Here is a 13,670-nt window from a genome sequence, read left to right as displayed (position 1 = left end):
CAAAATTCTTTTTCAACTTGTGACCCTGTTAGGAGAGCAACAATACCAACCAACCAGAGCTCCCAGGGTCTAAACCACCAGCCTGGGAGCATATGGGGAGGGATCCATGGCTCCATCTGTATATGTAGGGGCAGTGGATGACACTGTCAGGCATAGGTGGGTGAGGAAGTCCTTGGTCCAGTGAAGGCTGGACCCCCCAGTGTGGGGGAAATTGTGGGTGGGAGGTGAGGGTGGGAGGGTAGATGTGGGCATATCCTCGGTGAAGCAGGAGGAGGGGGATGGGATAGGGTGTTCCTGGGTGGGGAGGGGGAGGGGATTACATCTGAAATGTAAATAAAATATCCAATAAAAAAAAAAAGAATGACTCCTCTTTTGTGGTACTATTTCATCTGGTCTGTGGAGTTTTCTTTAGAAGGAAGCAAATTTTATCATACTGGTATTTTCTCCCTTCTTGACTTACGTTCAGTTTGTAAACTGTTAACTTTTCATTTGAAAGCTTTATAAGGGGCAGTCCTGTTGAGAAGGCAAGAATATCTCAGCATCTTTGAATGCTGATGTGTAACTTAAGTCAAATAAAATAGCAGAGACGTGTAGAAAATGATGCTGTGATTGAAAGAGTACTGTAGCATTATCTTTCTTAGAAAACAAGGAATCTAATTACCTTCAAGTTTCTCACATTTGAGCCAGATTACAAATGAGCTATGTCCAGGTACAGAAAAACCAACAATATTTTATTTATAATCTTATTTTAAGCTTTTGAACTACAAATTCTGGTTCTAGAGGATTTTTTTTAAAAGTCATGGGTTTTATAGATGCTCATATGTAAATTAATCTGTTGTTTGCTTACTTTTTTTTTCTTTCTCCACAGAATGTCCTCCTCGTAAATACAGAACAGGTCATTACATGAAAAATATAAGATCTTGCAGATTTCCTCATTCTTTCTTAAAAATCTATTTCTAATATTGCATTCCCCATTGGACTATTTCATAAGGGCATGAAGGAAAAAGAAAATAATGAAGAAAAAATCGAAAGAGTAAGAGACAAAATAGACTGGATCTCACCACTAGAATTCACCATAAAAATCTCAAAGTGTAACAGAATTCTTACAAAATTTCCTAGACCAGTTCTTTGGGGAGTTGATATCTATGAAAAATATGGCAATCGGGGAGGGGAGAGAGGAGGTGTGGGAAAATAGTAAGTGCAGCAAAAACAGGTTCTGAGGAATACACATAATTTTGTCTGCTTTAGATCACAATAGAATTTTTAATAAATAAATTTCTTTTCTTTTTGTTTTTTGTTTGTAAAGACACTTTTTTGAAACAGTAGATTTAGCCCAGTCATTTGTGACATTTTTTTAATAAACTGTCTTTTTTTGATTGTTTGTTTTCTGTAACTGTAAATGTTTTATATCTGAGTCTCTTGTACATTGTCTTTAGAGTTCATTCGGATCAATAACGGTTCATGCACTGAACTGTGTATTGAATTTATTGTGTTTACTGTTGTTGTGTGGTTGAAGGGAGATTTGTAAGAGTTATAGTGGTTTAGGTGCTCATGCTCAATCGCAGGCATGGGCAGGTGGCTTTCCATGGGCGTGTCCCCAGTGATCTCATCATCCACGTTAATGATTTCAACAGTCCTTGTTGGAGCATGGTGGTTTTGCCGATGGTGCTGTTTCCTCATCTTGTAGAAAATGACCAGCATCACGGCAGCCATGAGTGTGATGGCAACAAAACACCCAATAATGATTTTGGTTGTTTTCATGACCTCATCAATTCCTGGGATTCCGCTGTTTATGTCAGTCACTGGGATGGTGAATGTTTTCTCTGTCGACCTTGTGCTCTGTGGCGTAAGAGATGTGGTTACATTGGTAGTCTCCCAATCGATCACTGGAGTGGGGCCCACATTGTTATCTGTGGTCCGTGCCTCATCCTGAGAAGGTTCCATAGTCTCTACTGTTACAGTTGAAAAGTACGAGAATGGAGTAGTGGTTGCCGCAGTAACATTCAAGGTGGCAGAAGCAGTGGTGTTGCCAACAGAATTACTCACCATACATGTATACATGCCTGTGTCTTGCACAGTTACATTTGTGAAATTTAAAGTACCATCGCTGAGCACAGCTATCCTCACTTTGTATGCCCCGTGGGTCATGACTGTTCCGTTGGGAGTAATCCAAGATACGGAAGTCAGGGACGTAGATGCCCGACATTTCAGCTCAGCTGCCATGCCTTCAGTGACATTGAGGTCTGCGGGGGGCTCCACAATTACAGGAGCATAACATGTAAAGTAATTCTGGTCCAGCTCTCCAATGTACCTCCCTTTCAGGTTCGGAGGAGTGTTACACCTGGCACAACAAGCTGTGTTGGAGGGGGCCATGTCTCTTATCCACCAGCTGAGCCACAGGATGTCACAGTTACAGTTCCATGGGTTGTGATGAAGGTGTATCCTCTCTAGATGATGCAAGGGTGTGAAGAGGTCATGAGGCAGTAATGTTAGATTGTTGTGTGCCAAGTTTATCTCCACTAGTGACTGAAGGTTATCAAAGGCATTCCGTTCAATCACTTGAATCTGCGACTGTATCATCCACAGTTTTTGAAGGTGCATCAACCCCTGAAAAGAGCCAGGCCTGATTGCAGACAAATGGTTCCCAGAAAGATCTAGCTCGTCTAGTTTGATGAGCGGCGTGAGGTTAGGAATTTCCCGGAGGTTGCACATGGCAAGGTTCAAATACCTCAAATTAGACAGACCTTCAAAGGCACCTTCTGAGATGTATGAAAGCCTTTTCAATTCCCCTAAGTCTAGGCGGCGCAAAGAAGGGATTCTGTTAAAAGCATAGGAAGGGATGCTTTCAATAGGGTTGTTCCGCAACCAGAGCTCTTTCAGTTTAGACAAATATACAAAAGCTCCATTCGGGATGGTGGTAAGACGATTGTCAAAGAGTTCCAGAGTGTTGAGGTTCGCCAGACCATTGAAGGCCCCGATTTCAATGGTTCGAATATGGTTCCTGCTCAACTGGAGGATTTCCAAGTGCCTCAAATGCTTGAAGCTGTTCACTTTAATGATCTGGATTTGGTTCTCATGAAGGTTCAGCAGCCTAGTGTTGGTGGAGATGCCATCAGGAACCTCACGAAGGTTTTTCCGAACACAAATCACCTTGCTGAACTGGTTGCTACAGGAGCACACTGAAGGGCAGGTTTGAGCCCGAACCAGACCAGCCACCACAAGAAGTTGAAGAGCCAACAGCACCACAAGCAGGGGGTCAAATAGGGCCCTGTTAAACCTAGGACCTATCATTATCTGCTGTGGATGTAAGGTCATCTTGTTCAACATTCATAATTTATCTGGTGTTGGTCCTTCTGGAGTTCAAATAGTCTGAAAAACAATGGAAACGAAAATAGTTATTACTTCTTTAAATTTCTTCCTAGAGTATTGTTGGTTACCTATCTATGAGCTAAGGTCATTGTTGGCAAAATTAACAGGCAAAATATGTAGTAGCCTTCATGGTAAACAAATTTAATAGCTGTCTGCGGGTTGGCAATACATTGTCAATATTTACAGAGAAAGATTTCAGTAATCCAAATTAGCAATGATTCACCATTTGCATCCAATACAGATGTTTAATCCTAGACAAATGGAACATTAAGGAAGAAGTCGCTGGTGTAGTGCTTACCAACCTCCAACTATGTAGATGCCAAATGCACCAAGGTGTATGTGATGATTACTTCATCTTTTGCTTCAGTGTCCATCTCAGACAAGAAATACACAGAAGATGGTAATCAGGGTCTATGCCCAGCCAACCAAAACCTCCTATGCAAAATTATCAAGAAAAAACATACTCTTGAAAACCACCCAAAATGGCAGATACCATGGGCTACAGAATTAATAAACAATGCAATTCAGGAAAATGTAATTAATTTCTGATATCTAATGAAAAGGTAAATTGCATGGTGCCTTGCTAAAAAATTATTAAAAATTTTAAATTGGCTACATCTAGCCATTAACCAAGAACAGAAATGTTAAACTTGTTATCAGGTACACAACTGCACATGATGTATTCCACTGTCAGTGCCAAGTAACTTTTCCAATATTTGAAGCCCTCCTCTGAGAAGGGCACTGTTCTTTCCCCTTTGAAGAATAAGACACATAGGAGAAAAAAAGAAAGAAAAAACATGCAAGAAGTTGTACAGTCAAAGTGTGCAACCAGGACCCAGAGTTATCAGAATCTTGTGAACATACTGGTAAAGAACAACGATCAGCACATAATATGTTTCAGAATTAATATATTTAAAACAATTTCTCCTGAGAGTAGCTTCTGATGGAAGCAAAGAGCAACTTATTTCATGCTTTCTGTGAGAAAGGACTAACAGGGGGTTGTATGTTTGAGTATGAGCTTCCATAGAGATTCATATATGTCATTATAATTTAGCCTGCTGATTGATACCTATTGGGGGAGGGGTCACCAGCTAAGTTCCTTTGATAAACATAAAGTTTGATTACAGGAAAAAGTTGTGCAACATTATTATTACCTTGTGCATATATTATTATGAACTGTTTTTACATTTGGGAAAATAAAATAATTTATTTCTTGCATTATTTCCAAGTAGCAACTTCTAAGAATATTTCATCAACTGAACTGGCTGATCATGAATCATGTCTGTATGGAATACATCCCAAACTCTCTTCTTAATCTGTTGTTTCTATTAACCTTTTGGAAGGAAAGAAAGGAAGGGGTAAGAATTTCACTGCATTCCAATTAAAAGTAGATAAACTTAGCCTATACTAAGCACAACATTGGGCAAGTTACATATACTTCCTGTAGTTCAGTGTCTCACACCCATTAAAAGGAAATAGCAGCATTTGTCAAGGAATCTTCAGGCAATCTAGTTAATGCAGATTAAGAATTTAAAATGCTAACTCCCACACTGTGAAAACTGAGTAAATATTAGACATTGATATTATTATCATTGTTTCTACTTCTGTTGTTTCTCAGCCAGACAACTTGATTTGTACTGGATACAAAAAGATGAAGAATGAAACCCATATCCCTGAGGAAATGTGAGTTAAATGGTGAGACAACAGGGGAATAGATGTGTAAAACAATCCATGCTTTTCATTATGAGATAAGATATTGGCACCAGGCCCTAATGCCAGAGTAGCACACTGCTGAAAAATTGATGTGTGAGAGGAGCATTTAAAGAAGAAGGTCACATTTCCCAGGTTCTATAGTAGTTGATGGATAAAAGAAAGAGGAGTATTTGGAGTAAAAGTATCAGCATGAGCTAAGACAAGAGGTGTATATAATGACCCAGTATATCCAGGTCACAGTATGTTTCCCCTGTTATAGGTGACTGAAGGAAAGATACAGAATAGGTTCATCTATATTCTCTCAGAGAACAGAGAGGCCCTATGTGACAGTCTCTCATGTGCCTATTACAAACACAACTGATGTAGTTGGGCTGGAAACATGATATTGATACAAGTGCAGAGAATATGTAATATCTAACTAGTGATTATTTTCATATATAAGATGATACAATCTAATATAATTACTGTACCTGTCTTCATAGTTTGGTGTTCAGGATCTTTGTTAATCACAGAAAGACTACTGCTCCTAAGACCTTGAAATTTCTGGACTAAGACAGGTCCCTTATGACCACCACCCTTTTGCCTTATTCAGTTCAAGAACTAGTAACAAATAGCAGAGGGAACCCTTTGACTATAGTCTGCACAAAGGATTAAAATTATCTACTTCTGAACCACACATGCTTTTTTGCTTCACCCTATCTATGGTCTTTCAGACTCCAGCTATCCTGAGAATGATTCTGCCTTCTCCTATAGAAACCATGCTTAGAAATCCTTTTTTTTTTTTATTTGCAGACCTCACTTTACTTGTTATCCTTCACATCCAAGAACAACCACAGAAGAACCTTCCCTTTAAAACCTTGCCTGACTCTTTATTGAAGCTGAGGAGTAGACTGGATGGGTCTTATTGCCCCAGCTTTATGAAGACAAGACTGTACTTGCAAGTGCTACTTACATACCAGCTATCTTCACTGTTTGAAGAGGCTTTGGGACCTTGGGAGGTAGAGCTCTACTATAGTAAATGGAACATGCATCAGCCACAGATTTAAGAAAGCATCCTAAGGCTTTTGACACTACAGATCAGATTATTCCTAATGTTGTATATAGCAGGTTTTCCTCCATGCTGTGGAACTTTGAGCTAAAATAACTGTTGCTCCTGAAATTGCTGTGGTGTAGTTTGTCACAGGGATAAATAGAGAAATATGCTGGGTCAATCTGTGAGTTATCTCTTTCTGTAAATTTAAACAAAGCCTTCAAAACCACCTCTTAAGCATGCCCAGTTTCTGCATTAGCGGTTTGAATGTCATAGGAATAACTAGTCATTCTCTGATTAAACTTAAGTCCATTCCACACGATTCCTTGCACTATTATCACAAGCACATATGGCTAGACAGATCATACAACCTAGAACCGAAACCTGATCCATTCATTCTGTTAAAATGACACAACATTAAACCAACTGTGAAAGACTCATCACTATATCAATAGATTAAGACATCTTTCAGTCCTTGTCAGAGAACTACATTTGCAGTATTGATCAATACAGAGATCCACAATTGGACAAGGTATAGAGAATAAGAGACTGTAGAATTTCAAGTCTAAAATGGAACATGTATACTGCACTCTACTTCCAAGGAATCAGGGATTATTGTAGAGCATAAGGAGAAAAACTGTAAGAGCTGGAGATAGCATATGATTGCATGGAGAATGTGTCTTCTGGACATAGCAGAGAAGTACATATATGAATGGAAATTGACTGTGACAGAATGCACAAGACTTGTGCTAGCCCAAACCCGACCAAATCCCATCACAGAGAGAGAAGTTGAGCATGAAATTTCCCAACATCCCAGGACCTATTTACAATAGTGTTAGCTTCTGGGGAGGAAGGATGAGTTTTCTCTACATGTGCAGCTCCTGGCACTTCTACCACAGTACAATGAAAGATCATGCATCCTAGAATATTTAGTAACACAATTGATCTTGATGGAGAGGTCACAATTGGTTGAGAATGGAAGGAGCATGCAGATCTGGGAAGAGTTTGGAAAAGGATAGTTAATATGATGAAAAGAAGATATATATAATTCCCAAAGAACTGTTACAAATGAGTATTTTGAATTCTGTTAATTTACAGTTTTAGTATTATAACCTTCAATGATCTTGACTATTGTAAGCTTGTAATCTGTTGTTTAGAACAGTTTTGACATATGACTTCCTTTTCAACAATATACACTTCTTTGAGGTTATTGAGATTAAAAAGTTTTATTGTAAAGTCATTTATTTATAAACCAACTCATGCTTTTTATAAGGTTGATATCTCAGGGCACTTTCCTCTTTCAGCTTTTTCACCCCCATTCTGTGATCCCTTATAATCCTAGGGACTGTAGCAGTATAGTTTGATAATAAATACCAGCGTAAGTCCTTATTCTGTTATTTGCCATAATTTCCTTTTATTTTCTTTTACACTTTTTGTTTGTTTGTTTGTTTGTTTTAAGATAAAGTATTTCTATGTAATTGTGGCTGTTTGGAAACTCCCTTTGTAGACCAGGCTAGTCTTGAATTCACAAATATCTGCTTATCTTTGTCTCCAGAAGGCTGGGATTAAAGATGTGTGATACTACTGCTTCGGTAATTCCACATCTTCTCTACAGTAGATTTCTTAATAGTGAATCCTTAACATTGAATATATCTTATAGCCATTTGTGAATCTCAGTGTCATTAAAACTGGGAACCTTATTTCACCCTTTTATTTTTACCCTCTGTGAAAGGTAACATTGCTATTCACTCCAAAGTCATAAGACTATCACATCCTACAAGTTACTGCCTATGGCAAATAATATAGAGCATACCTCTAACACACCTTAAAAATTAAGTGCTAAAGACAATGTTTATTCCTTTCATACATCCTTCTTATGTTCATGCTCTTTTTTTCTAGATATAATTCCCTTCGAGGTCATTGTATTATTGCAATTAGTGACGTTTTGATTAATCAGTCATAAGTAATGATTCATGAATTATACTTGGTTCAAAGCTAATTTATAACCTATAGTGAATAATATTTGGCACATTGTATTGAATCAAATAATCTACTATCACTAAAAGATTTTCTACTTTAAAATCTAAATTATTTTATTTTCCATCAAAAGACCAGATTCAACATTTCTTTTATAAGACGATTTTATCACATCAAAGGAAATCAATTTAAAGCTATGTGCCATCCATTACAATGCCATTTCACATCATTTACTTACAAATGGATTTGTGTGGGGTTTTGAATAAACCTATGATACTTTTAGGTATATTCTGAAGGATATCCTGATTTTGTCAATAGGCCTTTCTTCTCTCCTTATGCATCCCATGCATTGATAAACTAGTGTATGCATAAACATGACTAAGAGGGAAATACTTTAAAATTCAAAGTTGTAGTGTTGACACAGGCTGAAAATAGACATTAGAATGAATTTTAAAAAGAGGACATAGATAGATGAATTGAGTTAACTAAAAATGCCTCTCTATGCACACCTATCCTTAAGGATTCTCAATAATCACAGAGCACCAGAACTCCTCCTCGACCAATCTAAATCTTGATAATGAGAATCTCAAACACTCCCATTCATACATTCATATCCTTCTCTCTCTCTCTCCCTCTCTCTCCCTCTGTCTCTCTCTCTCTGTCTCTGTCTGTCTCTCTGTCTCTGTCTCTCTTCTCTCTCTCTCTTTCTCCCTATCTCTCTTTCCCTCTCTGTCTCCCACTCACATACACGCACACACATGCACACACACACAAACTCACCCCCACACACTTACATACAGAATATGAAAATGAAAAAGAAAAAGACTTTATATCAATAATACATATCCATTTTACTTTCTTTGTTTGATTTAAATTATATTTTTATTGATTGAGAATTCCATACATGTATTTTTATCATATCACCTCTCTCTCTTCTATGTCTACTGAATTTCACCCCTATCTGTGGTGACTATTATTGCTAATTTAATCATGTCTCCTATTTACTAAAGCCAAAATGGTGGGGCATACTGGTTAAAGATTTTTTTCCATTAATTAAATTACTTGAATTGGGAAAACATACTTCTGATACATATTTATGAGATGAGAACATCCACCTTTAATTTGGTCACATCTTCTGCTGGCAACTTATATAATAGACATGGAAGAAAGACGCTCTCTTTCTTTGTGTACTAGCTCTTGCTCTCTTCAGTAAGTCTATTCCTTCACTGGCATTTGAACGTACATCTTTTGTATTATGGAATATACTGAAGAACAGCTGAGACATCTAGCCTAAGGTCTGAACAACTACTGGATGCTTGGACTTTTCACTATCTACAGCCTTTATTAGACTAGCTGGGCAGCATCTTGCAAGATATTTCATTAAATCTCCTTTATTCTCTCTCTCTCTCTCTCTCTCTCTCTCTCTCTCTCTCTCTCTCTCTCTCTCACACACACACACACACACACACACACACACACCCCTTCAACATTCTATAAGTTATGCTCCTGTAGAAAACCCTGACTAATATACCACTTAAAATTGTGACTTTATTTTTTTTAATCCATGCTCCAAATTTTAATCCAAATTCTGTGTCCTAAACATGCTGGCATATGGCAACTCCACAGAGCACAGTCGGTCAAACATTAGTCACACCTTTAAAGAAAACTGACATTCTTTTTCACAGCAGTAATCAATTGCTCATAACTCCTCAGCTAGGGGTGAGACTTGTATGCATATCTTCCATCCTTGCTGAAATTTTGTCTGATGTGAGTTTATACAGGCATTCTGCATGATGTTACAACCACTGTGAGTGCATCTTTGTAATTGCTCTATTGTATCAGGGAAACACTATTTCACACTAAACATAAACAGGGGAAACCTTGTTTTCAAGACTTCTTACTCTTACTCCCTTTCTGGTACTCTTTTGTGATAATCTCTGAACATTTGGAAAAGGTAGTTTAGATGCCGATGTCTCATTTATGGCTGAACATTTCATAGTCTCTTAATCTCTGATTATTCAAATGTAGTAGGTTGCTAATTACTGTCTAGTAAAGGAAGTTTCTATCACCCTTCACAAAATTCAACTCCAGGTAGGCCAAGGACCTCAATATAAGCCCTATGCCTTGAGACTAATAGAGAAAAAATTGGGGATTATGATTGAATTTATACCATGTGAAAGGATTTTCTGAATTGGACCTTGATAATTCAGTTATTAAGACTAGTGGTTGCCAGATGGAATGGCTGTACTTTCTTGTCAATTTGACAACATCTGGAATTAACTAATATCCAAGTAAAGTGGCAGGATGCACTTATGGGGGATTTTCTTGATTAAATCATTTGAAGTGGAGAGACCCACCATTAATCTGTGTCTTTTCGGATGGGAAAATGTATCTTTAATCTAGGCCACAACATCTACTGACAGCCTAAATTTAAAAAAAAAAAAAAAGAACAAAGAAGGATTTGAGCTTTGACTATTTGCCTTTTTCTTACTGGTAAGTCTATTCTCTCATTGGCACTAAAACCAACTTCTTCAGTATTCTAGTACATACTGAGACTGAATCAGGCATGCAGTCTCATGGACTGAGATTCTTGGACTTTCAATTGGTAGAGAGCCATTGCTGCACTAGATGGATCTTGGCCGGTAAGTCACTCTAATAAACCCCTAATACATGAATTCTTTAAATTCTGTCTCACTGAGTCTCTGAATACTATATGAGAGCATGAGAAATTAAAATATTTTTTACAGCAAAGCTGATCATCATCTGAATGAAGAGATAGCCTACTGAATGGGAAAAATATTTACAAATTATACTTCTAAAATAATATCTGTATCAAGAGAATACAAGATGGGTCAGGAGAGATGGCTCAGCCCTTAAGAGCACTGACTGTGCTTCCAATGGACCAAATTTCAATTCCTAGCACCCACATTGCAGCTCAAAAACTGTTTAACTCAAAGATTTTATAACCTCACACTTTTCCATAGGCATATGTGCTGGTAAAACACCAATGCACATAACATAAAAATAAATTAATTTTAAAAAGAATATACAAGATATGTAGAAAACTGAACACAGTAAAAAAAAAAAAAGAAGAAGAAGCTAATTAGAAATTGGGACAAGATACATTTGTGTAGCTCAGTCTTCTTATGTGACTCCTAACAGAGCAGAAGCTGTCCCCGAGTTAGTTGCCTGACTTTGGGACCCTTTCCCTTACTGGGTTGCCTTTTCTAGCTTTAGTAGAAGAGGAGATACCTAGTCTTAATGTAACTTGATATGCCATAGGCAGTTGGCATTCACTGAGGCTAGTCCTGTTCTAAAGAGGAAGAAAGAAGGAGTGAATGAGTGAGAGGGGGCTGGGAGGTATTGGCAATAGAGGATCAAGGGGAAACTGTGATATAAATGTAAAATAAATAAAATTAAAATAAGGTTAGGACAAGAATCTAAAGGAAGAGTTCTTAGAAATGAAATGTAAATGACTGAGAGACATATTTTTTCATGCTTATCAAGGTTATACAAATCAAAACTACTTTAAGCCCTTTGAGAATTCATCTTACCCATTCAGAAAGGATAAGGTTGAAATTTTAAAAGTTAGTAGATACTGGCATGACTATAGAGAAAATGAAATGCTCATTCATTGCTTACGGGAGTGCAAATTGGTAAAATCACTATGGAAATTATTGTTGAAGACCAAAAAAAGATAGAAATAGAACTTCCACATGAAATAGTTAAACGACACTCACCCAAATATCCAAAAGAATCTATATACCCTTAGAGAGCTTCTTGTTTATTCAAGCAGTGAACATGAATGAAACAAGTAAAATCATGAAATTCGTTGTTAAATGGGTGGATCTGTGAGGTAACCTGACCAAGAAAGAAAACTACTGCATGCTTCTTTCATATTTGGATGCTAGCTTTGTTTCTGTAGGTATTTATATTTCATTTGGAATACCTATCTATATCAGGAAATTATTAAGATTCTACAGATGGGTACTTTCAAGGGAGTAGAGACAGAATGAAAGGATATAATAAAGAAAGAGGAAAAATAGAATAATAGTGATTAATTATGGTGGGGATGGGAGGGCAAGGATGAGCATGGTAATGGGTAATTTGAACTATAGCCTCCAGAAAAACTCATAGAAACCTTCTTCTGTAAAAGAGGGTAGGAGGAGGTGGACGGGGGAGAGAAGAACAAGCCCCATGAGCCTATAATGCTATAAATAAAACAAGAATTTTTTTAAAAAAATTTTAAAAAAATTTAATTTTTAAAAAAATTTAAAAAAATAATGCTATGAATAAAACAAGAATTATTTTTTTAAAAATTCTAAATCAAGAAAGTCTTCTAAGTTTTGAATATTAACAAATGGGGTATACAGCTTAACAAAGAATTTTCAACGGAAGAAACTCAAATGGCCAAGAAGCACCTAAAGAAATGTTCAGCATCCTTAGTCGTCAGGGAAATGCAAATCAAAACAACCCTGAGATTCTATCTCACACCAGTCAGAATGGCTAAGATTAAAAACTCAGGTGATAGTAGATGCTGGCGAGGGTGTGGAGAAAGAGGAACACTCCTCCATTGTTGGTGGGACTGCAAGATGGTGCAACCACTTTGGAAATCAGTCTGGCGGTTCCTCAAAAAATTGGACATAGAATTACCTGAGGATCCAGCTATACCACTCCTAGGCATATACTCAGAAGATGCTCGAACATATAAGGACATATGCTCAACTATGTTCATAGGAGCCTTATTTATAATAGCCAGGAGCTGGAAAGAACCCAGATGTCCTTCAACTGAGGAATGGATTCAAAAAATGTGGTATATTTACACAATGGAGTATTACTCAGCTATTAAAAATAATGAATTCGAGAGGTTCCTAGGTAAATGGATGGAACTAGAAATTATCATCCTGAGTGAGGTAAGCCAATCACAAAAGAACACACATGGTATTCACTCACTGATTATTGGATATTAGCCCAGAACCTTGAAATGCCCAAGATGCAACCCACAGGCCACATGAAGCCCATAAAGAAGGAAGATCAAGTCGGGGGGATTCGATCCTTCTTAGAAGGAGCAACAGAATACTCAAGGGAGCAAATATGGAGACAAAGTGAGGGACAGAAACTGAAGGAGGGGCCATCTGAAGACCACACCACCTGAGTATCTCTCCCATGTGCAGTCACCAAAGGTAGATGCTGATGTGGAAGTCAGGAAGTACATGCTGATAAGAGCCTGATACGGATGTCTCCTCAGAAGTCTTCTAGAGTCTGACATATTCAGAGGCAGATGCTCACAACTAGCCATTGAACTGATCATGGGGTTCTCAATGGAGGAGTTAGAGTGAAGACTGAAGGAGCTGAAAGGATTTGCAGCACCATGAGGAGAGCAACAATACCAACCAACCACAGCTCCCAGGGTCTAAACCACCAGCCTGGGAGCACTTAGGGAGGGATCCAGGGCTTTAGCTGAATATGTAAGAGTGGAGGACCCTGCTGGGCATAGGTGGAAGAAGAGAACCTTGACCTCATGAAGGCTGGACGCCCCAGGGGGTGGGAATTTTGAGGGTGGGGAGGTGGGAGTGGGGGG

General features: G+C 37.9%; 1 protein-coding gene across 3 annotated transcripts in view; it reads right to left on the bottom strand.

Moving 5' to 3' along the window:
• Positions 1 to 712: 712 nt before the first annotated feature.
• Lrrc4c (leucine rich repeat containing 4C) overlaps positions 713 to 13,670 on the bottom strand; it is a 1,217,207-nt gene continuing 1,204,249 nt past the window's right edge. For all 3 annotated transcript variants that reach the window (XM_028766993.1, XM_028766994.1, XM_028766991.1), the window contains one exon: positions 713 to 3,369. In XM_028766993.1, the coding sequence (XP_028622826.1) occupies positions 1,405 to 3,327 (1,923 nt within the window). In that variant the 5' untranslated portion in view covers positions 3,328 to 3,369 and the 3' untranslated portion in view covers positions 713 to 1,404. The remainder of the gene's footprint in view (positions 3,370 to 13,670) is intronic.

This window comes from Grammomys surdaster, unplaced genomic scaffold (genome assembly GCF_004785775.1).
Source record: "Grammomys surdaster isolate TR1022 unplaced genomic scaffold, NIH_TR_1.0 170, whole genome shotgun sequence".
Taxonomy (NCBI): domain Eukaryota; kingdom Metazoa; phylum Chordata; class Mammalia; order Rodentia; family Muridae; genus Grammomys; species Grammomys surdaster.
Note: the sequence above shows the minus strand (reverse complement) of the source record. Positions and strands in the feature narration are given on the sequence as shown.